The sequence below is a fragment of the Ursus arctos genome, unplaced genomic scaffold (genome assembly GCF_023065955.2).
Source record: "Ursus arctos isolate Adak ecotype North America unplaced genomic scaffold, UrsArc2.0 scaffold_5, whole genome shotgun sequence".
In the NCBI taxonomy this organism is placed as follows: Eukaryota; Metazoa; Chordata; class Mammalia; order Carnivora; family Ursidae; genus Ursus; species Ursus arctos.
The window spans coordinates 7,068,665-7,095,670 of NW_026623067.1; the positions used below are offsets into that span (position 1 = coordinate 7,068,665).

At 42.9% G+C, this 27,006-nt stretch overlaps 1 protein-coding gene and 1 pseudogene across 1 annotated transcript; one reads left to right on the top strand and one right to left on the bottom strand.

Annotated features, from left to right (window-relative positions):
- Positions 1–7,048: 7,048 nt before the first annotated feature.
- LOC113261870 (5'-AMP-activated protein kinase subunit gamma-2-like) lies at positions 7,049–11,534 on the top strand (annotated as a pseudogene).
- An 11,556-nt stretch (positions 11,535–23,090) lies between these two features.
- LOC113261408 (olfactory receptor 2L8-like) lies at positions 23,091–24,029 on the bottom strand. The gene has a single exon (XM_026507533.2). The coding sequence runs from the start codon at positions 24,027–24,029 to the stop codon at positions 23,091–23,093; it is 939 nt and encodes a 312-aa protein (XP_026363318.2).
- Positions 24,030–27,006: the final 2,977 nt, after the last annotated feature.

Consider the following 27,006-nt stretch of genomic DNA (forward strand, 5'->3'; position numbering starts at 1 on the left):
GTGCTTAATTGAAAGATCATACTCTGAAGAAGCACATGTTTCTGGGAGCTATGAAATGTATTCATAAATATTCCGATCTAAAGAGTGGTGATACAGCACAGTTCACAACTGTTTACTACTTAGTTTTGGCAAGAAGTTAAAGGGTGAGAATTCTTTCCTTTTTCCTCCAGAATTTAGAAACTTAGTGAGTATTTCTGTTTTTGTGGTAACATATTTTTATACGTGAGTTAAATAAGAGTATGTTCTCCTTGTGACAGAACACAAATGGAAATGTTTGTCATGTTACCAAGGCTTTGACTGGAATATTTAACAGAGGTGCATAGACTCAGATCTGACCAGAAAGCTCGAAGGAATAAGGTTGACTTGATGAAGCCGTTCCAGCCCTTGGAAATAGCAGCTGACACCTTGTTTGCAAGGTTCCCAGCAGCCTTATCGGGTGAGGCAGGAAGCCCACTATTAGAAGGGCAAGTGCAAAAACCTCAGGATATTTTTGAGTCATCAAGAAGAAAGGTTAACCCAAGTCTATGGGGCTTGCAGGCAACGTCCGATGGAGAGCATTTGGCTGGGATTCTGACCTTGAGACGCTGTTCAAATTTATCTGAGATTCCTTATGAAAAGTTTCAGCATAGCTGGTTTAAAATGGCCTATGTAATGAATTACTACCCTTGCTGCACTTATGTAAATAACCAGGCAAAGCATGTTGAAACTAGGCTTATACTGAAGTGGAATTGGTTTCAATTTGGCTATGCTTGGAAGTTAGGTGATTAATTTAGGTTTCAGTATTTCTCATTTTAATTGTAATAATCAAGCAAATATTTGGAAATAGTCTTTTATGTGCACAAAGGTTTCCACATTTCTAAAAATAAAATTGTCAATTGATAAAGACTGGCAGAGCAGAACTGGATAGAGCAGAGGTCCTCAGCCCTGACATGTAGTCTGGATATGACAGAGAATGGAATTGTGAGTACAGAGGGACATTTGGGACCTTTAAACTATATGTGTGGGTGATATATTTGGAGAGAAATTTGTTTTACAACATAAGTTTGTGGGTATTATATTCTAACTCTGTTGATTGTAAACTATGGTAGCTCTTTTTTTTTTTTATTTCTGAGATAGTTTAGTGATTCATCAGTTGCATAGAACTCCCAGTGCTCATTACATCTCCTGCCTCCTTAATGCCCATCATCCCATTACCTCATCCCTGTACCCTCCCAACAACCCCTCAGTTGGTTTCCTAGAGTTACAAGCCTCTTATGGTTTCTCTCCCTGATTTCTTATTTTATTTTTCCCTCCCTTCCCCTATGTTCACTCCTTTTGTTTCTTAATTTCCACATATGAGTGAAATCATAGAGCTTTCTGTCTCTCATTGATTTATTTTGATTAACATAAAAACTCTAGTTGCATCCACGTATTTACACTTGACAAGATTTCATTATTGTTGATGGCTGAGTAATATTTCATTGCCTTACAGACCACATCTTCTTTATCCATTCTTCTGTCAATGGGTATGGGCTCTTTCCATAGCTTGGCTATTGTGGATGTTGTCACTATAAATGTTGGGGTGCATGTACCCCTTTGAATCATTATGTTTGTATCCTTTGGATAAATACCTAGTAGTGCAATTGCTGGGTCATAGAGTAGCTCTATTTTTTTTCAGTTTTTTTATGAACAGTTTTCCAGAGTGGCTGCACCAGTTTGCATTCCCACCAACAGTGTAAGAGGGTTCTCCTTTCTCTGTATCCTCACCAACATCTGCTGTTTCATAAGTTGTTAATTTTAGTAATTCTGACTGGTGTGAAGAGGAAACTCGTTGTGGTTTTGATGAGCATTTCCCTGATAATGTGTGATGTTGAGCATTTTTTCATGTGTCTGTTAGCCATCTGTATGTCTTCTTTAGAGAAATTTCTGCTCTTGTCTATTTAGATGTGCCCTTTCTGGGTTGACCCATTCTAGTTGTGATTTTAGCATATCAGCTACCCAGGCAGTGAATGTCCTCACCATGGACTCTGATATGTCAGCATCATCAGGTGCTGTAAGACCTGAGAGTTTCTTTTTTTCCCCTCTTTTTGACACCATGCAAGATCCTGACTTAAGCTTTGATCGCAGATGTTTCCACCTCAAAGAGGGCAGTCTCCAGTAAACACTTTGCTGGCCAATCAAGGAGACCTCTAGTCCAGCTCTTCCCTCCGAGGCTCCTTTGTTTTAGAGAATCTGGGTGGATTTGGACCACTTTCCTTTTCTCTTCCTGTGATTGGAATTCTTGCACTTACATTTAAATTCACCAATGAAGAGTGAGCTCTGAAACTCTCGTTCCCCACCAACCACCCAATTAATAGCGGGAGCCCAGCCCTAGGTTCTGTGTCATTTCCAGGTCTTGCAAGTAATACCCATGGATTTTCCCAAAGGTCCCTGGTGGTTGTCGCTACAGGGCACCATAAATTCCTAGTAGGAAACACAAGGGTGGTTGCTGACAGGCAGCAAAGACACATTGGGATGCCATCTGGGAATCACACTCACATCCACAGATGGGACGCCCAGGCCCTCTGGTGCTCCGAACCTGTGGTGTGAAGACCCTTCCTCTCCTCTGAGTGCCCCCTCTCCTGTCCCAGCCCCAGTCGATCTGAAGCCCACCCCAGGGCCCTGGGCTCAAAACAAGCTCTCAGGTGAAGTAGCTGTGGGATCCAGGCTCCCTTGATCAGCGGGTAAAACCCTGGCAGAGCTTCAGGGCCCATGAGGGTTCTCAGATCCCAGGACCTGTGAGTGCCAAGTAACCTCACCCAGTTCCCATTTCTCACCTGGGGGAGGAAGGCTGGGCCATAGCAAAGAGTGAGCCAGGTTCTGTCCCAGAGGGGCCTCAGTAGAGCCTGGGCCAGGGTGACTGGGTCCAAGATGGTAGCTCTGGGAGGAAGGCAGAAGGCAAGAGGTGAAAGCTTCCTGGTGATTGGCCACATGAAAAAGATCACAGTTGAGAGCCACCTGATGATTGGCCAGTGAGAGTGGGACAGCAATAGGTCCTTGGTGATTGGCAAGGAAGTGCTGTGCAGAGAGAGTGGCCTGGTGAGTGGCACAGGAGATGGGGGTGGATACAGCTGCATGGTGATTGGCCAGGGCGAGAGGGGCTGGGACAGCCATCTGGTGATTGGCCAGGGACCCTGTGGTGCCTTAGGGGTCCTGGTGCAGGCAGTTACAAAGCAAGGTCCCCAGGGCTCCAATAGGGGAGAGAGGATTCCAACTCTCCTCCCATCTCCATGCCACTGGCACCTACCACACACGCAGGTAGACCAACCCTCAACCAACCTCAGATCGCCATGTATGCCTGCCCACCTCTCTTCTCTAATGCCACGGTTTGCAAACCAGACTCCCTGCTCAGAAAGGGAATATGTAACCCACATGGAGAGCCATCGACACCTCTGTGCCCCTGCAGATGCTCCACACAGCAAAGGCCACCTGCCAACACCACTCCCCACACCCTGACACCCACCCACAGGCATCATGGGAGTCCAGCCCCAGGCTTTCCCTTCCTGTTCAAGAGGCCTCCTCCACCTGTAGAACTCAGCATCTCTGCCTGGCCAGTGTGAGCTCGCTAGAAGCATTTTCCACCAGTCCCCATGCATCCCACCCCATGCTGCCTTCCAAGAATGTGAGCCCTGAAGACGCATACAGTACTCTGGTCTCAGAAACCTCTCAATACTCTTGGCAATCCACCATGACCACGTATTTGGCTCCCAGCTTGTGCTCCTATTGCGAGACAGGGAAGCACTGGCCCCCAGGCCCTGAGCACAGAGGAGTCCTAGGCTGAGCTCCTCTAGCCTGAGAAGAAGTCCTCCCTACTGGAGGGGGAAGGGGAGATGGAGGTGTCAGGGGCAGGCTGAGGTCCCAGAGCTTCAGAGCTTCTTTTTCCAAAGTCAGGGCTTCTTGGAAGGTTTTGCCTTCTAGAACACATTTTTCTAAGGGGAGAGTTTACCACACATGCCCACCCCAGGAGGACATAGAAGGGAAACTTAGCTGCTGTGTGGGTCACCTCCTGGAATGGGGGTGGCATGAGCTTCAGGATATCTGTCAGCTTTAAATAAATAGTTTGTTGAAATGCAAAAGAAGAGTTTCAGGGTGTTTGTAATGCACAGCTCAGCATCATGGTCACCACAGCACCACACTAGTCACTGCATTCTCCAGATGGTGGGGAGGGTTCTCCAAGCCTCTGAGAAAGTGGCGGTGAACCATAGGGAGCTGACAGCACAACCTGCCCATCCTAGTAAACACTGTTCACACACACTGACTCCTTTACATCTCAAGGCCAACCGCTGAGGTGGGTGCCACTCTGATAGAAGAGAAAAGAGAAGCAGAGTATGTACGCACTGGTATTTCAGCATAAACCATTTTTGACCTGAGACCTCACAGACGGTGTGGCAAAACTTGGATCCAAACTTGGGCCATTTAAAGTCTCTTTTTGCAACAAGCACATTCACATTCCATTGGCCAAACCAAGTCATACAGCCAAACCCATTCAAAAAGAAGAGTAAGTATGGTCAATTTGGAGGGCTATGGCCATGAAGGGAAGGTGAAAGAATAGGGACAAATAATACAATTTACTTTACTTTTCTAGCCTGTAATCCCCTAAACAGAAGGATCTTTTTATTCTGTATTTTCAGTGCCCAGCAGCATGCCTGGCATTAGTAAATGTAACCAAGAAGCTTGAAGGAATGAGTATGACCAGATTTTTCTAAACATGGTTATGGCTCTAATTCTTTTTATTTTGGATCCAGAAGGATTTAGGTTTGAATCCATGCACCCTGGTTTGTAGCTCGGGATTTTTGGCAATAACATCAATAACAGAAAGATTATGTAACATCAAGAACAGACAGTATTTCTTGAGTGTTTACTGTGTGTCAGAAACACTGGTACGAGTTTTAGGTTTGCAGTGACATTTCAATCTTCAACCACATTTATGGGGTAGGCATTGCTGTCTCCATGCTGCAGATGAGGTGACTGAGAATCAGAGAGGTTCAGGAATGTATTCAATGTCACACAGCTAGGAGGAGATGGAGCTATGATGGGAACCCTGACCCACTAGGCTCTATAGCCTCCTTCCATGCGCCATGTTATAGCACAGCTACATGCTAAGGAATGTCCAACCAATGTCACTTTCCTTATCTGCAAAATAGGGACACACAAGGGCATGACCACTCTGTAGAATTGTTACTATGTTCAGAGATAAGTCCTATATCAATGGCCTGGCACAGGGAAACATCCACTCTGGGCACTCAGCAAATATTACTTCCTTCTATCTTTTCATTTCATGTCTGACTCTGGCTGCCAGATTGATGGAAAATTTCCTCGGGATGTGATCCTCCTAATCCACAGATGTTCCTTAGTTAAATCTACACTACTCAACCACTAAGACCCTCCTAGGCCCTCCACTGGAATGCTCTCCAAAATCCAACCACTAGCAGTGGATTTCTAAAACCCTTGGGAGGCCTGGCCCAGTGGCTCAGCATTTCCCTTGGCTGCTAAGTATTCATGATCCTTGATGGATTCTGAATTTAGCCTCCCCCCAGGGAGGAGGATTTACAGAGGAAGGTAGACCCAGGTATGTTCACCCCTCAGTTGAGTAGGTGGAGAGAATGCAAGCAAGTGGCAAGGGTAAAGTTGCCAGAGTGACCTGTGAGGTGCCAAGCCCAAGAGCAGGGTGGGTCTTCCCAAAACGTGCTCAGAAATTTAGGACCTCAAGGGTGGGAGGAGCAAGCAGTTTGCCTGCGGAACCAAGGATATTTGTTTTGGAGAGCACAGTGTTGGATGAGAGGAGGGAGAAATATTTAATGAGCACCTACTGTGTGCCAGGCACATTAGCCAAGTAAGGCTATTGGATCCTGAAAGAAAAAGCGACTATTTTACAGTCAGGAAATGGAGACATTGACAAGTGGAATAATTTGAGTAAATTATAAAGATAAGAGTCCAAGATGGGGACCTAACTCACCTCACCTAAGGTGAGAACTGAGCTCACCTTATCCACGGACACATCAAGTCTACACCAATTTATAGAGCAGATCCTCCTGAAGAAGAACTGAGGGCCGACTGAACAGCTTCTGTACAACACATGACAGAGACACCCTCACCATCCTGCCAACTGCAGTGGGAGACATACTTCTGGCGGCTGGAAGCTGATCTGTCTGCCCTGGATCACAGAAAACAAGCTGCAGTTTAAAGGGCAACTAGGATATGAAGGACCCATCCTTTGAGACCCCCCAAATGAGGAGGGGGTGGTGCAGGATCTCTTTCTGTGCTGAGGTGCTGTCAAGAGCCATGGTTCTGATTCCCCTCCACCTTGATAACATGGACAGAAGCAGGGTCTGAGTGCCCCAGCCAGCTTATTACCTTGCTGAGCCCTGGGTCCCCAGCCCACTCAACCCAAGCTGTGCCAAGAAGGCAGCCCCAGCATGGCACACACTGGGACACCCTGGGTCAGCATTCATGACAGCTCCAGATATCACTCTGAGCAGACACAGGTGGTAAGCACCCCACAACACTCTACGCTTGTAGACCCCGGCTTGCTAGGGCACCCCTGCATGGCCACATGATCTTGACTGCTTCAGCTGCAGCTTCCCTGACAAGGAGCCCACTATGTGGAAAGCCCAGGACCTCCCTGCCTGCACTCTGTCAGGACACTCACAGGGCTGAAGACCCCAGGACACCCCAGCTTTCATCCACTTGAGTTTCAGACATCCTGCTAGGAGATCCTGTGTACAGAGAAGCTCCACCAATCCTGAATCCATTTGAGCTGCTGCTACCCTCCCAAAGTGCCTTATCTGCAAAGAGCCCTGGGACACTCCACCCCACACCCATATCAGCTACAGCTGTCCTGCTAGGGCACCCCCTGTGCAGAGCACCCCAGAAAACAGTAGCTCCTGATCCATCTCCACTCCAGCCACCCTGCCAGGGAGCCCTCTGCACAGAGAGCCCTGTGACACCAGCTTGTATCGACGTCAGCTTCAGCTAACCTGCCCAGGTGCCCTCAGTGTGAAGATGCATGCACCCCTACATTTATTGTACCATGAGTTACAGTAGCCAAGGCGTGGAAACAACCCAGGTATCCACCAGAGAGGAATTGATAAGGGCTGTCCATCAGCCTAAACACCACCTTCCTGCTTGCCTAGCCAGGAATCCCTGTCTATACCACCAGATCTCCCCAGTCTGCCACACCTCCCAAAGGATACCACCCATAACCCAGGGCCTATGCACCGCAGGGCCTCTCCAGAACCTTCATATTTGCACACCCCACCACACCCCCACAAACTATTGGTAACCCTAGGCCCCCACACTCTGCCCACACCCTGAAGAGTCCCAACCCACACCATGGTACCCCTGCAACCGTGGCCAGACAAACGCTCAGAAGTACCTGCAAATCCTGGTCCTCCTCCTCTTTGGTAGCAGTGGGCTGCAGGCCCTGGACCAGGAAGCCAGCATGTGAAAGAAATTCCAGTTGGAAGGGGAAGCACAAGACTTAGAACGTGGGTTTTCATCTACTGAGGTAACACAAGGTTCACCACATCTTTCCAACTCTTCAAAGCGTGTTGTCATTGATATTACAAGTTAGAAAGCCTTCTGTGCCTTAGCAGCCAATGGTGTTCCAGCAGTGACACTGCGGGAGAGGACAAAACAAATTTTGTAGGAATGGTAACAATTACAGAGTTCCTAAAACACCACAGACATGGCATAAGTCAACCCTGGTACAGATTTATGAATTAGAGGCACATAAGATTGAAACAGGGATGGAGTTTTCCTTCTGTTTTTATTTTTTGAAATAGCTTTAGCAGAATAGGTATTATTTCTTCTTTGAATGTTTGGTAGAATTCCCCAGGGAATCCATCAGGCCCTGGAGTTTTGTGTTTTGGAAGGTTTTTAATTACTGCTTCAATCTCTTCATAATTAATTGGTCTGTTTAAAAAATCAATTTCTTCTGGTTTCAGTCTCGGTAGCTTATTGGTTTCCAGGAATGAGGCCAATATTACCTTGATCCCCAAACCAGGCAAAGAACCCATCAAAAAGGAGAATTACAGCCTGATATCCCTGATGAACATGGATGCCAAAATTCTCAACAAGATCCTAGCTAATAGGATCCAACAGTACATTAAAAGGATTATCCATCATGACCAAGTGGGATTCATCCCTGGGATGCAAGGGTGGTTCAACATTCACAAATCGATCAGAGTCAAGAACCATATGATCCTCTCAATAGATGCAGAAAAAGCATTTGACAAAATACAGCATCCTTTCCTGATTAAAACCCTTCAGAGTGTAGGGATAGAGGGTACATTCCTCAATCTCATAAAAACCATCTATGAAAAGCCTACAGGAAATATCATTCTCAATGGGGAAAAGCTGGAAGCCTTTCCCTTAAGATCAGGAACACAACAAGGATACCCACTCTTGCCATTATTATTCAAAATAGTACTAGAAATCCTTACAATGGCAATCAGACAACAAAAAGGGATAAAAGGAATCCAAACTGGCAAAGAAGAAATCAAACTCTCTCTCTTCGCAGAAGACATGATACTCTATATGAAAACCCAAAAGAATCCATTGCCAAACTACTAGAAGTTATGGAGCAATTCAGTAATGTGGTGGGATACAAAATTAATGCTCAGAAATCAGTTGCATTTTTATACACTATCAATGAGACTGATGAAAGAGAAATTAGGGAATCCATTCCATTTATAATAGCACCAAATATCATAAGTTATCTAGGAAATAACCAGAGACGTAAAGGATCTATATTCTAGAAACTATAAATCATTCTTGAAAAACATTGCAGAAGACACAAAAAGATGGAAGAATATACCATGCTCATGGATCAAAAGAATTAAAATAGTTAAATTGTCCATGCTACTCAGAGCAATCTACACTTTCAATGCTATCCCAATCAAAATACCAATGACATTTTTCAAAGAACTGGAACAAATAGTCCTTAAATTTGTATGGAACCAGAAAAGGCCCCGAATCACCAAGGAATTGTTGAAAAGGAAAAAGAAAGCTGGGAACATCACGTTGCTGGATTTCAAGTTGTACTATAAAACTGTGAGAACAAAGACAGCATGGTACTGGCACAAAAACAGACACATAGACCAATGGAACAGAATAGAGAACCCAGAAATGGACCCTCGGCTCTTTGGGCAACTAATCTTTGACAAAGCAGGAAAAAGCATCCAGTGGAAAAAAGACAGTCTCTTCAATAAATGGTGCTGGGAAAATTGGACAGCTCCATGCAAAAGAATGAAACTTGACCACTCTCTCACACCATACACAAAGATAAACTCCAAATGGATGAAAGACCTCGATGTGAGACAGGAATCCATTAAAATCCTAGAGGAGAACATAGGCAGCAACCTCTATGACATCGGACACAGCCACTTCTTTCATGACACATCTCCAAAGGCAAGAGAAACGAAAGAAAAAATGAACTTGTTGGACTTCATCAAGATAAAAACTCTGCATAGCCAAAGAAACAGTCAAAAAAACTAAGAGGCAGCTCACGGAATTGGAGAAGATATTTGCAAATGACACTACAGATAAAAGACTGGTATACAAGATCTATAAACACCTTCTCAAACTCAATACACAGAAACAAATAAACAAATCATAAAATGGGCAGAAGATATGAACACTTTTCCAATGAGGACATACAAATTGCTAACAGACACATGAAAAAATGTTCAAAATCATTAGCCATCAGGGAAATTCAAATCAAAAGCACACTGAGATACCACCTTATGCCAGTTAGAATGGCAAAAATTGACAAAGCAGGAAACAACAAATGTTGGAGAGGATGTGGATTAAGGGGATCCCTCCTCCATTATTGGTGGGAATGGAAGTTGGTACAGCCACTCTGGAAAACAGTGTGGAGGTCCCTTAAAAAGTTAAAAATTGAGCCACCAAATGATCCAGCAATTGCACTACTGGGTATTTACCCCAAAGATACAGACATAGTGAAAAGAAGGGCCATATGCACCCCAGTGTTCATAGCAGCATTGTCCACATAGCTAAATCATGGAAGGAGCCGAGATGCCCTTCAACAGATGACTGGATTAAGAAGATGTGGCCCATATATACAATGGAATATAACTCAGCTCTCAAAATGAACGATTTCTCAACATTTGCTGCAACATGGACGGCACTGGAGGAGATAATGCCAAGTGAAATAAGTCAAGCAGAGAAAGACAATTATCATGTGATTTCTCTCATCTATGGAACATAAGAACTAGGAAGATCGGTAGGAGAAAAAAGGAATAAAGAAAGGGGGGTAAACAGAAGGGGGGATGAAGCATAAGAGACTATGGACTCAGAAACAAACTGAGGGCTTCAGAGGGGAGGGGTGGGGGAATGGGATAGGCTGGTGATGGGTAGTAAGGAGGGCACATATTGCATGGTGCACTGGGTGTTATACGCAGTTAATGAATCATTGAACTTTACATCAAAAACCAGAGATGTACTGTATGATGACAAACATAATATAATTTAAAAAATTAGTATAAAAAAAGAAAAAATAGGAAGATCGGTAGGAGAAGGAAGGGAAGAATGAAGGGGGGGTAAACAGAAGGGAAATGAAGCATGAGAGACTGTGGACTCTGGGAAACAAACTGAGGGCTTCAGAGGGGAGGGTATTGGGGGATTGGGATAGGCCAGTATTGGGTATCAAGGAGGGCACATATTTCATGGTTCATTGGTTGTTATATGCAAATAATGAGTCATGGAACATTGCATCAATACTGGGGATGTACTCTATGGTGACTAATGTAACAAAATAAAAAATATTAAAACAAATAAAAATAAAAACAATAAAAAATACTTAAAAAAATGAAACAGGGAGGGAGCCTCATCCCCAGGAAACACGTAAGCCTTCAGGGAATATAGCTCCAGATGCAAATGTTTTCCATGCTGTACACACTGATCAGAAGTAAAATCCACTCATTGCCAGTTATTGATCGATCAGTGGACTGCACTTTGTATACGTAACCACAAACGAATCTTCACGTCCTTCCAGCATTTTAGGTCTGGTCTGCCAAAGCCTGCCTTCATGAAGCAGAACCTGGATGTTCTTGCATTTGGGACCCACCACAACATCCCTTCATCCACCAGGAGACTCCCATCAGTACAACCTTAAATGCCTTTGTAGAAAGACAGTTGCTGGCCTTCCCTGTGGTGCACGAGTCAGGAGAAGTTGTGGATATTTATTCCAAGTCTGATATAATTAAGCTTGCTGCTGAGAAAACGTTCAGTAACCTAGAAATCACAGTGACCAGGCCCTCAGCACCGCTCACAGAGTCTTGAGGGCGTTGTGAAGTACGGTAACCTGGAAATCCTGGACAGATTAGCATGGGCTGACCTCTGGGCTGCAGGTAACAAGTGAAGCAGATAGCATCGTGGGTGTCATTTCCCTGTCAGACGTGTGGTAAGCCCTGATACTCATGCCTGCAGGTGTCAAACAGGAGACAGAAGCAGAATGGCCACTGTGCATGGAGAAGCCCTTGGAGAAAATGTGAACAAGGATTCTGGGTCAGGCTTTGCCTCCTGAACACTGACCATGATAGAAGACGGTGAAATGGCTACGAATGTGTATCAGGGTTTAGTGATGGGTATTTTTTCCAGTGATGGTGAGACCGAATATAATATGATTCAGGCTTGCATTAGAAGACTGTTTTCAGACCTTTGAATAATTTCAGATGCTATATGCTATCAAAGTGCACTGTGTGCTGAATTTTTTATCAATTTCATCTCAAAGAATTCACTGGTGTGTAACAGGTAAAACGGCATAAGGAGAGAGCATGGCCTATTCATACCTTGTGCCTTCTATTAACACACGGGGTATTTCATCACTGTGGTCCATGGCAACTGGAGCCAAATAGTGCTGGGGTGTGAACGTCTTTGAACCTTTCTCAAACCAGTTTGTTTTCCTTAAATTTGTGGAACAGCTGTAATTTGAATATAAATAATTCGATTGTGAAAGATAAGGACAATTTTATGTTTAGTGTCTCTTGTGATCTATAATGTAAACAAGACTACCACAGCTTTATTTATTTTTACTCACTGCAATATTTTACACATTGGAGGGTAAACTTCACCAACCTGTTAATAAACTTCTGGTTGTTATTGTAAATGGCAACTTCCTCATTTATGTTGGGATCTGGAAAGACAGGACTTCTAATACAGCCACTGTTAGAATTTAAAAGCTGTAATTTCCATAGCATGTGTGGAGACCTGCTCTGCTAGGCTGGAAACAGCCATTATTTAAAAAAGAAAGTGCTGGGAATATGTCAACTTTCTTCTCATGTATAGACATGTAAAATCATAATGTCCGTACAACTGCTGATGGATTGCTGTTGTCAAGTGTTATGGCATATGCAGTATTATCATGTGGTTGAAGAGAAACAATGCTACCTAATGTTATTCCTCTGAACATGTCCACACTCTACATATATACGAGCACAGTGTGATTTTTTCTTATTTTTTTGTCAAATTCGAAAATTGAAATAAATCTTACTGTCTACAGCAAATAGATGAATGGATAAAGAACAGGTGGTATATATACACACTGGAAAATTACTCAGCCATAAAAAAGATGAGGTGTTGCCATTTGGAACAACATGGATGGACCCAGATGGTATAAACTTAAGTGAAATAGGTCAGACAGAGAAAGACAAATACCATAGGATTTCAGTCCTATGTGGAATCTGAAAGCAAAACAAGTGAATAAACAAACTATCAAAAAGCAGAATCAGAGCTATAAATACAAAGAACAAAGTAATGGTTGCCAGACAGGAGGTGAGGGGGCCATGGGAGTGGGAGACATAGGTTTCCCATTATGGGATGAATAAGTCACGGGGCCAAAAGGCACAGCATAGGAATATGGTCAATGTTATTGTAATAAGTGTCTCTGGTGACGTATGGTAACTACACTTGGGGTGAGTGTAGCATAAGGTAAAACCTTGTCCAATCACACTAAAATAATATTGGGTATCAACGATGCTTCAATTTAAAAAAATGAGTCAGAAACTATATGTATATAACAGAATTGGGTTTGTCTGAGAGTGACAAAAACCCAAATGCAGTCCAGCTGGAATTAGCCTCACTCAGCCTGACTAGGGGCAGCAGGTAACTCTGGACTCTTGGGGATGCCCCGCTCTTTACTTCAGTGATAATTTTACTTCCGGTTCCCTTCTTTTCTGATTTCTGTTTCAGCTTCCTTTGCCAATTTTTTCCTCTGTGCCCCTTTGGTTGGGGTTCATTTCTAGGCCACATGCTCTTCTCTTCATTGTCCTCACAGGGACACCCATCTATCTCCCTGCTTCAGAGAGCATCCCTCTAGTCCTTACTCTTCTCTCCCCTGAGCCCAGAGCCTGTGTATCTGTTTGGTGAGGAAACAGCTCCATCTGACCTCACACTTTCAGCAAGTAATTAATGGGAGCTTACTGTGTGCCAGTGGGGAACAAATACAGAAGGTTCCTGAACACATCCCCTGTTTTTTTAAATTAGTTTGAGGGGTACAATTTAGTGATACATTGTCACATATAACACCTAGTGCTCATTCCATCAAGTGCTCTCCTTAATGCACATCACCCAATCACCCCATGTCCAGTCACCTCCCCTCCAACAACTCTCAGTTTGTTCCTACAGTGCAGAGTGTCTTATGGTTTTCCTCCCTCCCTGGTTTCATTTTATGTTATTTTTTCTTCCCTTCCCGTACGTTCATTGGTTTTGTTTCTTAAATTACACATGAGAGAAATCATACAGCATTTGTCTTTCTCTGACTGATTTATTTCACTTAGCATTATACCTTCTAGTTCCATGCACATCATTGCAAATTGCAAAATTCATTCCTTTTGGTGGCTGAATAATATTCCACTGAATGTCTATACCACATTTCTTTCTCTAGACTTCCAAAAGATCTGTATTTGTACCCCATTGCTTAGAATACATTGTGGTAGCCTCCTTAAGCAGAACCCTCCCTCTGCTTTATCCTCAGCTGTATCACACCTGCCTCAAGTCTCCACACTCCCTACCTTCCAAATGGTGGTCGCTTTTCTACATGTAGCCTTGCAGCATTTATACTCTCAGATCTCTGATTTCATGGATGTTCAGAATGATCCGATATGTATGCAGTTGTATTCCAGTCAGGAGACAAACTTAACTCCTCCCTCCTGTACTTTCTGATTGGATCTGGACATGAAGACTGTGAACTTGCTGACAGGCTGGATTCTGTTGTCCCCCTTCTGTGAGGCTGAATGAAGTTTTGGAAATAGGTTATGACTTGTGGCACAGCTTCATCCTTCCCAGGTTTAGGTTTATTGTGGGAAGATGTACCAAACATAATGCCTACAATTTTCTACACTTATATTTAAGCTCTGATGGATGACGTGAGAGTAGCATTTGCTGTAGTGACATGTTGTCTGACTTACCCCTCAAGAGTGACCTTTCATGGGGTCTAATGGCCCTTGTCTTGGTTAACATCAGTGTCAGTGTTTTAGGGAATGGTGACTCTGAATTACCCAATTAGTTTTGTACTAGTTGAGTCTTTCAGCCTCAGCATGACATTGACTATAAATACATCCCAAATATGAATTTTTTGTCTTGAAACAAAGTTTACCTGTTTTCCATTAAAACATGGTTTCCAGGCAATGATGACGTGAGGGCTACTGAAAAACCATCTGTCACTGACCACCTGAACTGCCTGGTGATTGGCCACTCACACAAGGCCAATCTGAGCAATCCCTGATGATTGGCCAGGGCATGGTGGTGACATCACAAGAAGGCATTGTGATGCCCCAGGGTGTTATAAAAGCATGGCAACAGCTGAGGCTGCACTGAGGAGAGAGATGGTGCTTCAGCCACAGCTCTTCCTGCTATTCCTCACGTTCTCTGCCCTGTTCTCTGTTCCTGCCCATGGTAAGCCCCCTGCCCACTCCTCCTGCTCTGGACCTCTCACCAACACTCTACACACCACCTTCATGTTCGTACCTACCTTTGTGCCCCTCTGTGGTCCTGAGAGTCCTTGAACCTGCACACGGAAACTCCTGGAATCATTTCCCTCTATGAGGATGGCCCAGCTGCCAGGGACACATTCCCATTTGGCATGTGGGAGTGGGACACTGGAAGTCAGAATACTGTGGATTCTCAGCTGCTTGGGGCCCATACCTCTGGGGTCACAACCGGGCTCAGGACAGGAAAGCTGAGTCCACGTCCTGAGGGAGCCCTGGGCACACTACTACTCTGGAACTCTCCAACCTGGCTCAACACAGGGCACATGAATGCCCTGAACATCCAGCCAACCCACATGTGCACAATGTGTACAATGCCTCCAGACACTTAGCAGAGAGGGGATTTTACAAAACAAGTAAGTACTGGGACAAGGAATCACCACATTGCTGGACATAGTGTGAGTCATTGGAACACAGGTCCTCAGACCACAAACTATCTGAACCAGCTCAGCAGTGGACAAACTAATTTACCAGAAATCTGACCAACCAGTTTCCCACAGACAAAAACCCTCAAGCACAGCATAAAACACACACATTCAGACCCCAGAACAGAGCCCCCACCAGGAACCCAAAGTCCGGAGCCTTCTGATCCCATTTGACACTGAGCAGATGAGTCACACAGACACTGGGTGGACAAGGAGCCCACATACCTCAAGAGGGTCAGCCCAGTGCAGGACAAGGCAAGAAAGACCAGAGAACACTGAGCTTGCCACGTGTGAAGAAACCATGAGTCCTGCATCCCAGCTCAGTACTGGAATAATGATTCACCTGAACAGAAGCATCACCATGTGCCCTTGGACCTGGAGACCAAAAACTCTGTTCTCTTCTAGGCCAAGCAGGAACCTGGACAGCAGTCTCACCATGTGTCCTTGGACCGGAAGACCAACAACACAGCTCTGCACTAGGCCAAGCAGGCACCTGGACAGCAAGTTCACTATGTTCCCTTGGACATGGAGCCTTCCTTCCCCCAGAGCACAGAGCCGTCAAACACTGGGCTTGCCAGTGGGTGTCAGATTACGAGACCTGCAAACCTGCTCAGCATTGCACTGATGTGTCCACTTGACTGATGGCCACCTTGGAGCCTTCAAACCATGAGCCCTCCATCCCAGCTTATCAGTGGGCTAAAAGTCACTGGAACACCAGCCTGACCCAAAACCCGATGACTTTCAACTCTGAAGAGAAGTGAGTATTGGAGTCCCTTCTCACCTTTGATTTACTTCAGCCTGAGGTCCTTGTGGCCTGCTATCTGGGCATTATGCATATTGGGGGGGTGTCCTCAGAAGACAGGTGCTCTCAGAAAATTACACTGTGCCCTAGGAGATGAAGCAATCGAGTGGTTTGAAGACTGTATTAAAAATAAGGCCAAGAAATGAGGAAGGGGGATGGGAGGGCTTTGGAGAGGAGACCCAGGCCCTGAGCACTGTGGAGTCATTGTCTGAGATTCTTCTGTTAAAGGAGAGGTGCTCCATCCTCAAGGGAGATGTGGAGGCCTTAAAATAAGAAACAAAGCAGTGCAGTGAGAGACAGGCTCAGCTTCATGAGGTGGAGAGGTTCTTCGTTCGGATGCAGGTCTTCCTGGAAGTTCCTGCCTTACATGCAGTGCCCAAGGGGTGATGTCTATGCACCAAACCATAATGGCATAGAAGGAGAGTTGGGAAAAGTATGGTGTATCCAGGAGTGGGAGTGTGGTAGAAAATTTAACATTAGGTTAAGTAAATAATTTAAGTGATCATTTCTGAATGAGTAATTTATAAGAAACAACCCCTGGGTGATTGTGCCATTTGTCAAGCAGAACGATAATGCTCCCCAATTATGGGCTTCACTAAGATATTCTCAGTCCTACTAACCTTTGGAAGCACAGTCACTCCCTTGTCAGCATAGGCACTCATATCATCATGCCCCTGTTGCAGAGTCTGAGGGCCCACTCAGCAGCACTTGCGTCCACTCCCAGACTCATTCTGGGCATTTCCCTAGACTGAAAGGACTGAGCTCCCAATGACAATTCCTGGCATGCAACAGGTGCTCAAAGCTGAGTGACATGAAGACAGACATGAATAAACCAGTGCATCTTCTGTAATGGGATACAGACGAGCCTCCAATTTGGATCTCTGTCCCATTTGTGAGGTTTCCTGCACACCAAACCAGCATATCAGCATCTGTTTCCTTGTCCTGTCCCTTACATCCCACAGCCTAGGACATTATTGGCCAAAGTAGACACGATTAAATTAGCACTTATGGAATGGGTGAGCCTACTTTTTCTTTGCTGACTTCATAATTCCAATGTGTAAGCATTCCAAGGATTGATTATCAGTCCAGAATAAACTTTGCCAGAGAGCCCAGGCTCCCAGTCCCTTGCTCAGACTCACAGTCACTCTAGCAGTAGCTCTCATGTCTCCTTCTTTCTCACAGTAAGAAACTCTTGTCTTTCCAGCTGCAAATCCTCCTTCACAATCAGAGGGATCTTCCTGCCTGGGTTTTCATCACCCCATGCCCCTGCTCAGCAGCTGCCTGTTCCCACAGGGACTCAGCACTGCCAATGTCTGCTGAAGATGCTCTTAACCACTTCTCAAGGACCATGCCAGGTTATCAGAGGGTTATTGTCATTGTTATTGTCACAGGGCAAAACTATTCTGAATGAAGAGGGAACCAAGCACTTGCTTCTGCACTTAAAGGACATATGTGTCTTAAAGACAGAAGCTAAGTTGAGAAAATGGATGAAACTTTTTTATGAGGACTGTAGTTAATGGGAGTATACTTAATTATATTTGATTGTATATTGTACATTGTACTGTATATTTGAACGTTTCTGTGGCAAAAGATCTTAAATTTCTTATCACAAGGAAACGTGTAACGTGGGGAGAGATGTTAACCAGAATTAAGTGGTGATTATTTCATAATATATATGTATATAACTCTGATATACACCTGAAAGGAACAGAATGTTACATGTCAGTTATATCTCCATTTTTCAAAAGTAAATGAATAAACTGGAATTGGCAAAACATAAAGTCTGTGCCACCTGAAATAATTGCTTTTACACATGCACTTTTAGGTGAAGCAGGAAAAGGGGAAGTCAAAGGAAAGTATTCTGGTTATGAATATCAGGGAAGACTTCATGGAGGAGAAATTACACTGATTTAAGAACAGAAGGCTCCCAATTTGGGACAGTAGGGCCTGGTGGGAGAGCGCATACACCTGCACATCTCAATCCAGACACTGTAAGTAATGTTCCTTTGCTCTAAACGATTTATAATCATTCCTTGAGAGCCATGAAAGGGGTTTCTCCCTCCTAGGCTCTCCCATCTCTTCTTTTTCCCAGCTAATCTGTGCAGTGAAATCTCAAGTTTTAGTGGTTTGTCCTGGAATGTATGAACATACACAGTATATCATTTGTTATACAAATGACAATTTTCTTAACAAAGGTAAAGATGAATTATAACTGTAATTCAACTTATAATTCACACAAGTATTGCACTGAAATACATAGGTGGTAGGACTCATCTCAGATTCATCCCATGAACTTAAAAATGCACTCTTTTTTTTTCTCCTGAAGTAAACATTAAGGCAGTTCTTCAAATTTCCTTCATTGTGTCTTCACAGGACCACCTTCCCATAGTATCCTTCATTAGAAAACAGATTGATAGCTCATTGTCAAGGTAGAGCAATATTGTCCAGCAACATGCTTACATCTGCACCGTCAAGGGATACCTGAATTACAAACTTCCCAATGTACCTTAAATCTGAAAGAAAACTCAATAGCAGGTTTTTTTAGTTTTATTTATTTAAATTCAATTTAATTAATATATACTGTATTATAAGTTTCAGAGGCAGAATTCAGAGATTCAACTGTTGCATATAACTCCTAGTGTTCATTACATCAAATTCCCTCCTTAATGCCCATCACCCAGTTACCCCATCCCCCACCCACTTCCCCTCCAGCAACCCTCAGTATGTTCCATACAGTTAAGAGTCTCTTATGGTTTGCCTCCCTCTCAGATTTCCTCTTATTTTATTTTCTGTTCCCTTTCCCTATTTTCATCTGTTTTGTTTCTTAAATTCCACATATGAGTAAAATCACATTGTATTTGATTTTCCATGACTGACTTATTTCACCTAGCATGGCCCTCTAGTTTCATCCACATGGTTGCAATGCCAAGCTGTCATTCATTTTGATGGCAGAGTAATATTCCATTGTGTATAAACAAATGACCAACAGACACATGAGAAAAGGTTATAACATCACTCAGCATCAGGGAAGTACAAGTAAAAACCACAATGAGATACCAACTTGCACCAGTCAGATTGGCAAAATTAACATGACAAGAAACAACAAATGTTGGAGAGGATGTGGGGAAAGGGGATCCCTCTTACACTTTTGGTGGGAATGTAAGCTGGTGCAGCCCCTCTGGGAAATGCTATGGAGGTTCCTCAAAAAATTAAAAATAGAACTACCTGGGGCTATTGGGAGGCACAGTCAGTTAAGTGTCTGCCATTAAGCTCATGTCATGATCCCAGGGTCCTGGGATTGAGCCCCACAATATGCTCCCTGCTCATTGGGCTGTCTGCTTCTTCCTCTTCCCCCACCCTGCTCATGGCGTCTCTCTCAAATAAATAAAATAAAACTTAAAAAAAAATAGAACTACTCTATGATCCAGCAACTGCACTACCAGGTATTTATCTAAAGGATACAAACATAGTGATTCAAAGGGGCACTTGTTTCCCCAGTGTTTATAAGAGAAATGTCCACAGTGGCCTAAGTGTGTAAAGAGCCCAGGTGTCCATGGGCACATGAATGGAGAAAGAAGTTGTGATATCTATCATCTATCTATCTATCTATCTATCTATCTATCTATCTATCATCTATCTATCTATCTCTATCATCTATCTATCTATCATCTATCTATCTATCTATCTATCTATCTATCTATCTAATCTATTCAATGGCAGTTTTAAGCTCACCTTTCCTACTTCACACTTACACTCCACCTGAGTACAGCAGAGTCCAACCCACTTGGATGCTCCAGGGCTCTCTCACCTTTCAACCCTTCTCCTGATTCTAGCGTTCCAGGAGGAGCAAGCAGAGTTGGCATTTTTAGCATCTGGTGAAGGACTAAATGCATTTATAGTCCCTATTACCAAGACCTAAGAACAAACTCCAGCCACTACCACCTGTTTGCCACTTTGCCATTTTTAAGTTAAAAGAGGGACTGGAAAACAGCAGCAGATGCCCCACTAGACTTAGCTAAGGACTGAACCTGGAGCCTCCCCCAGCACTTTCCACAACAGCTCCAAACAAAAGACAGTGGCAAACCTAGTAGACACCAAATAACCCCGAAGTGTGAGACTTGGGCATGGAAGTGACCCTGTCCCCTGCACTGAGCAGGCTGACTGCATCTGGCTAGGACAGGCAGTAGTCTCAGCAGTAACAATGACCAGACCTTCCTTCATTCAGGTTCCCCCTGAGGTCATAAACAGAGTAAAAATGTCTGCAAGTAGTTAAAGGCATAAATAAGGGAAAGCACATTCTATGAACTTTAAGCAATGACTAGGGGCTGTAAAAGGCAGAGGACGACCCCCACCAGAGTTTTCCCACCCCCAGAAAATGCTTTCGTCAATCAGGCAGGTAACTGTGGTGCTGGCCCAGGTGTACCCAGGTCCTCTGGCTTCCTGCCCTGCCCATCTCCCAGAGGACAGGAAGGGAGGCTTCAGCTAGTGCATCCCTGGTGCAGTTCCTGGTGTGGGGGATGAGCTGGTTAACCCCCCCACAAATACTGGGGAGAACCCCCACCCCTTGAGCACTTCCTCTGTTTCACTCTAGGCACTGGTCAGAACTTGAGGGGCTGGACCAGAAAGGAAGTGGGGCTGGGTAATGAAGTGCTCCTGGTGGTCTCTGCAGGAGCCCTGCGCTGGCACACAGGACAGTTGTCCCCATGGGGAGAAGTGGGCAGTTCTCCCCATGGGGAGAAGTGGGCAGATGGGGGATACCTGCCCTGATATGAAACAAAAGCCAAATGCCCACCACCAGCCAGTCTCGTGTCCTGAGGGTCATTTGGGAACCCCAGGAGTCCACCTCTGTTCCCCGCCCCGTGCCTGTGCTCACTGGGCTCCTCTCAGTGGAACACATTTTATCTGACATTTTGGACAGCACAGGCACGGAGAGCCTGGTGCTCCTACAGGAAAGAGAGAGAAGGGATGGTGATGACCCCATCCCCACCATCCCCTGGCCCCAGGGGCCTTTTAGGACTATGTGCCAGCCCCTTGTCCAGCAGTTCCTGGCAATCCATGGCACCAGCCTTGGGCTCTCACGCCAGTCTGCACTCACCTCCCCAGCCACATTGTCCTCCTCACACCAGCCAAGCCCCTCTAGGCCACAGGTCTAGCTGTGCGAGACCTACGCAGGGCAGCTCAGAGGCCCAGTCTCAGAGGACCAATGGCTACAGGCCCTGGTCCCTGTTGGAAGGGCTTAGGGTGTCCACATAGTGGGTTCTCAGGAGCCTCCCTGACTCCCAGGGCTCATGCTCCTGAGGTGCCTGCTGCTCTCCTCCAGCCCCAGAGCTCATGCTCAGCTGGGGCCTGCTGTGCTGATTGCCAGCAGGGCTGCTGGAACTCTGATGGTTACTAGGTGTTTTCTATTTATAATTCAACTGATTCTGACAAGCTGTGAGCAAGAAAGTTGATGTTGTGCAGACAAATAAGGATGGATATCGTTAGGATAGGAACCACTGGTGGCATGGAGAACTGAGAAGAACCCCTTTCCGAAGGTCATCATAACATAACAGAACCACCACAGTTCTATAACATGTCTGTCTACTGTGGGCAGAAATGAAATCTCACAAAACCTTAGTTAAGATAGTGATCAGCTTGAATCCAGGAATTCTCCACTTTCATATGTGCTAAATTTATTTGTTTCTTTTGTTCATTGTTTTGCGTTTTATATTTATATAAATGTGTGTATTATATTTATGGATATATATGTTAATTTTTGCAAGGAGAATTAAGTTATATTGCTTTATTAATTGATCAATAGCAAGATTGGTCATTTGTACAGGTTAAAAACAAAACAAATCAAAACACAAAACTCCTAAATGTTTCCAAGCATATACACTGAGAACATTTGCAAAAATCGAATGTAATGTGAATTACGTTACACACTTCCTTGTCATTGAAGGGTGGTATTTAACAGCATTCTATGCTTGCTACACAAACAAATTGTCCATCGCACCTAAAATTAGATCATTTGTCACCACTTAACTGTTTTTTTTTTAAGATACTATTTTAATTCCAGTTAGAGAAACTACAGTGTAATATTAGTTTCAGGCATACAACGTGGTTATTCAGCACTTCCATACAACATCTGGTGCTCATCACAGGGGCACTACTTAATCCCATCCCCTACTTAACACATTCCCTATACCCTCCTGTCTGGTGTCTGGTGACCATCAGCTTGTTATCTAGAGTTAAAGGTCTATTAATTGGTTTGCCTCTCTCTTTTTTCCCCTTTGCTCCATTGTTTCTTGAATTCACATATGAGTGAAATCATATGGTATACGTCTTTCTCTGACTGACTTATTTTGCTTAGCACATAATACTCACTAGTTTCATTCATGTCACTGAAGTAGCAAGAATCCTCTCTGTTTTTATGGCTGGGTAATATATCCACATATGTCTAAATTGATTTATATTATGGTGTATATATACCAACATTGATTTATATTATGATATATACCTTTTCTTACCCATTCATCTCTTGATGGATATCTGGGCTCTTTCCATATTTTGACTATTGTGTTCCTATTTGTACTTGTAATATTGAGAATAACTGTGGCCTTTAGACTTCAACTTGCAGTTAATAAATTATTTGTAACAAAAAAAAAAGAAAAAAGAAAAAGAAAAAAAAATTACCACAAAAACAGAGTGACTAGGAATATATAATTATTTTGTCAAATCTTTATTATTTTACTTTTTTATATTATATAATCTCTGTATTCAATCACAGAATGGCATTGTTCTTAAGGAGTTTACAAGGTGAAATTAATATATTTCTAAGCAGCAGTGAGAACTTTGTTATATTTTTACAGAGCAGAATCTCTGAATCACTCGTCTTAGAGCCCCCATCACCTCCCTGTTTCTCAGGCTGTAGATGATGGGGTTGAGCATTGGGGTCAGGATGGTGTAGAAGACAGCCAGGATCTTATCCTCTGTGGGAGATCGGAAGGATCTTGGGCGTAGATAAGTGTAAACAAAGGGTGCATAGTAGAAAGACACCACAGCGATGTGGGTGCTGCAGGTCAAATAGGCCTTCTTCCTCCCTTCTGTTGACTGCATTCGGCAGATGGCAAGGAGAACCCGGCCATAGGAACATGAAATGCAAATGAAGGGAAACACAAGGAAGAGGGTGATGCTCAAAAACACCGTGTACTCATAGACCCAGGTGTCCATGCAGGCCAGAGTCAACATGGTTGCAAGATCACAGAAGAAATGGTTGATGGTCCTGGATCGACAGTAAGGGATATTGAGGACATATGCAGTGTGGGCACAGGAGTTGATTGAGCCCATGATCCAAGATCCTGTTATTAGCAGCACACATACTTTTTTGCTCATACGAGTGGGATAGTGGAGAGGAAAGCAAATAGCCACATAACGATCATAGGCCATGGAGGCCAGTATTAACCCTTCTGCACCAGCTAAAGCAACAAAGAAGAAGCTCTGAACACCACACCCGATGAAAGAAATAGTCTCATTTTCAAAGAGATAATCAGAAGCCATCTTGGGGACAATGTTGGAGATGAAGTTCAGGTCCACGAGGGAGAGTTGACTAAGTAGAAAATACATGGGAGTGTGGAGATGGGTGTCCAGAAAGATGAGAATGATCATGGACAGGTTTCCAAACAGAGCCATTAAGAAAATGAGAACAATGAGAATGAAGAAGAACAGGCCAATTCTTGATGGTGGGAACAACCCCAATAAGAAGAAATCTGTAGATGTTTCATTAATATTTTCCATGGGACATTAATTTAGTTTTCCCTAAAGAGAGACACATAACAGGACAAAAAATAATCTTTATTAATTCATTATTTTACTTCCACTGTGATTTATTCAGGACACATTGCAGCTCTTTAAAAAATTAACACATATTTTGGAAAAAGAAACAATTTTTGACTCATAGATAAAAACTTGATGATGCATACATATGTCTCCAAAATATTTCAATGGAAATGTGTAAATTTGTAAGGATAATATATTTCTGTGACTTTATTAAGATACACATATTTTATTTTTCTATGTAAATTTAGTCATTATCAACATCAGAATTTATACTTTTTAAGTATGCATTATAAATCAATGTAAATGCATAAATTACAGAACCATTCTTGAATACATTTTATTACTCTTAGGCACTGATTTTTTCTTTTATAATTAAGCCCTAATATTTCTGAAACTAAAGTAGTCTATCCGGTCATGTTGTAGATATATATCTTTTTAGCTTGTACTTTTGTTTTGTTGTTGTTTTGTTGTTTTCTGTAAAAAGTTTGTCAAATCAAGCTTTTAGATGCCAAGCATTATTACCTGCATATTTTTCTCCAAAAATAAACAATGAATAGTTATTGCCAAACATAATTTATATGAAGCAAAATTTTTCCTCTTCATTCAATATTCAAATGCTTTAGTTTAAGGAAACTCTTTTCCTGGTAACTTATTCTAAATTTTTAGTGTAGCTCCATGATTCTGCTCAAGCTCTCTGAAAAGATCTGTGTTGTATTCATCTGCTTCTCAATAATCATATAACATTATGAATTGCTTTATGGCACCTTTTCTTATTCTGTTTTTTTTCATAATTTTGTGGGGTTTTTTAAAGATTTTATTTATTTATCTGACAGAGAAAGAGACAGCCAGTGAGAGAGGGAACACAAGCAGGGGGAGTGGGAGAGGAAGAAGCAGGCTCATAGCGGAGGAGCCTAATGTGGGGCTGGATCCCGTAACGCCGGGATCACGCCCTGAGCCAAAGGCAGACGCTTAACCGCTATGCCACCCAGGCGCCCCTCTTATTCTGTTTTACCTCTTATTTTTGTGTATTTAAAACTCATTCCATTTTTAGATAAGTGTGAGAGTTTAGTCCCTATTTGTATCACCCTCCTGTCTTAAGGCTCAACTAACATAATAAATAAGTAATCAATTTAAAGAAAGTGGGAAAGAGAGTAGTGAGGGGAATCAGAGATGAAACGTTAAGAACCTTTTGGGAGAAGAAATTTTAAGGAACAAACACATAAAAGGAGAAAGAGTAATGGCGTTTTGAGAGAATTCTAAGTGGGAATGAGTGGAGGAAATCTTCTCCAGAGGGAATACCATCATTGAGTATATCCCAGCATGTTATGCCTTAAAAGGATTGTAGTGCTTCAGTGTCTCATACATTTCTAGGACCAAAGCCATCAGACTGTTGAGGAAGTCATTATAGGAAAGACAGACAGACAGACAAACTGAGTAAACTGATTGGCATAAATGCAAGAAAGCTTTACAAAAATCTGATGTCTTCAGAGCAGTATGAGAATTTGTTAAATCCAAAGTAATAATTCCATGTGTTATATAAAATGAAGTGCCAAATAACAAAGAAAAACTTTTAGAAATGTACAATATAATAATTTAATAAATTAATGAAAGTCTTACAACATAGGTTGATGAGTATTCACCAGAAAACAGCAACAAAACACAAATTTTGACATTTAAAACAGATAAGAAAATGATACGAATAATACAAGTGATCCAGCATATACTTATGGGCATTCCTGTAAATGCATATGACATTGATTTATTTATGACAAAATATTTATTTATTTATTTATTTAGATTTTATTTATTTATTTGACAGAGAGAGAGACAGCCAGCGAGAGAGGGAACACAAGCAGGGGGAGTGGGAGAGGGAGAAGCAAGCTCCCAGCAGAGGAGCCTGATGTGGGGCTCGATCCCAGGACTTCAGGATCACACCCTGAGCTGAAAGCAGACGCTTAATGACTGAGACACCCAGGCGCCCCAAATATTTATTTATTTTTAAGTGAATATTATTATATAAGATGTTTATTCAGAACCACTATATATGAGCTACAATATTCAAAGATGATGCAAGAGAGCAGAAAAAATAAAATAAAGAATTAAATGGTATTTTCATGAAAGTATGAAATATTGTCTTGAAAACAATTTTTTGATAATTCTCAGTATCAGTATAGAGATATCCTAAATTATCCTTGGGAGAAATAATGGTAATATGAGAAGAAATATATGCAGTAATGATGTCATATATTTTATATGCAAACAATAAATTCTAGGAGATGGAAGAAAGCTTTCAATGCATGTCCTCAAACATAACATGGGATGTAACTATGTTGACAGAATGGGGAGGGAAGGGGAAAAGTTTGATGATTTAGGGAGGGAATGACAGTTCATCCACCATGGCCTGAGTTACAAATCGTGGCCTGATATGTGGGATTTAAGAATCAAACATCAGAAAATGAGCATATTGTTTAAAATATTGAGGAAGTACTGAGAAAAAATGTAAAATAATTTGAAGTATTTGCCTCAGGTGTCAAGAGGAATGGGTTATGGGACCATCATTTTATCCTGTGGTTTGTTGATACCATGTCCATACATTCTTGGAATAAAATATTAAAGTGGTATGAAAGTTATTTCAGTTAGTAATTTACATGTATTCAAATTATTGCAGATGTGAATCTCCAACTCTACAGCGAAATCCCTGCAGGACTCTGGGTCTACATGAAGCAATGTCTCTTGAGGTTGATACAACCATCATTTTGGCTACAGATATTTGCAGACCATAAATCAAGTTTCAGAGATTTAAGGGAATTCTTCGGATTTCCTGTTCTTTTTTTTGTTTTGTTTTGTGTTTTTTTGAATAAGACATCATTTAATAAGGGAGTAATGGGCATATTATTTGGTTTGTGGAATGTATCAGAAAGAAACACAGAATAAT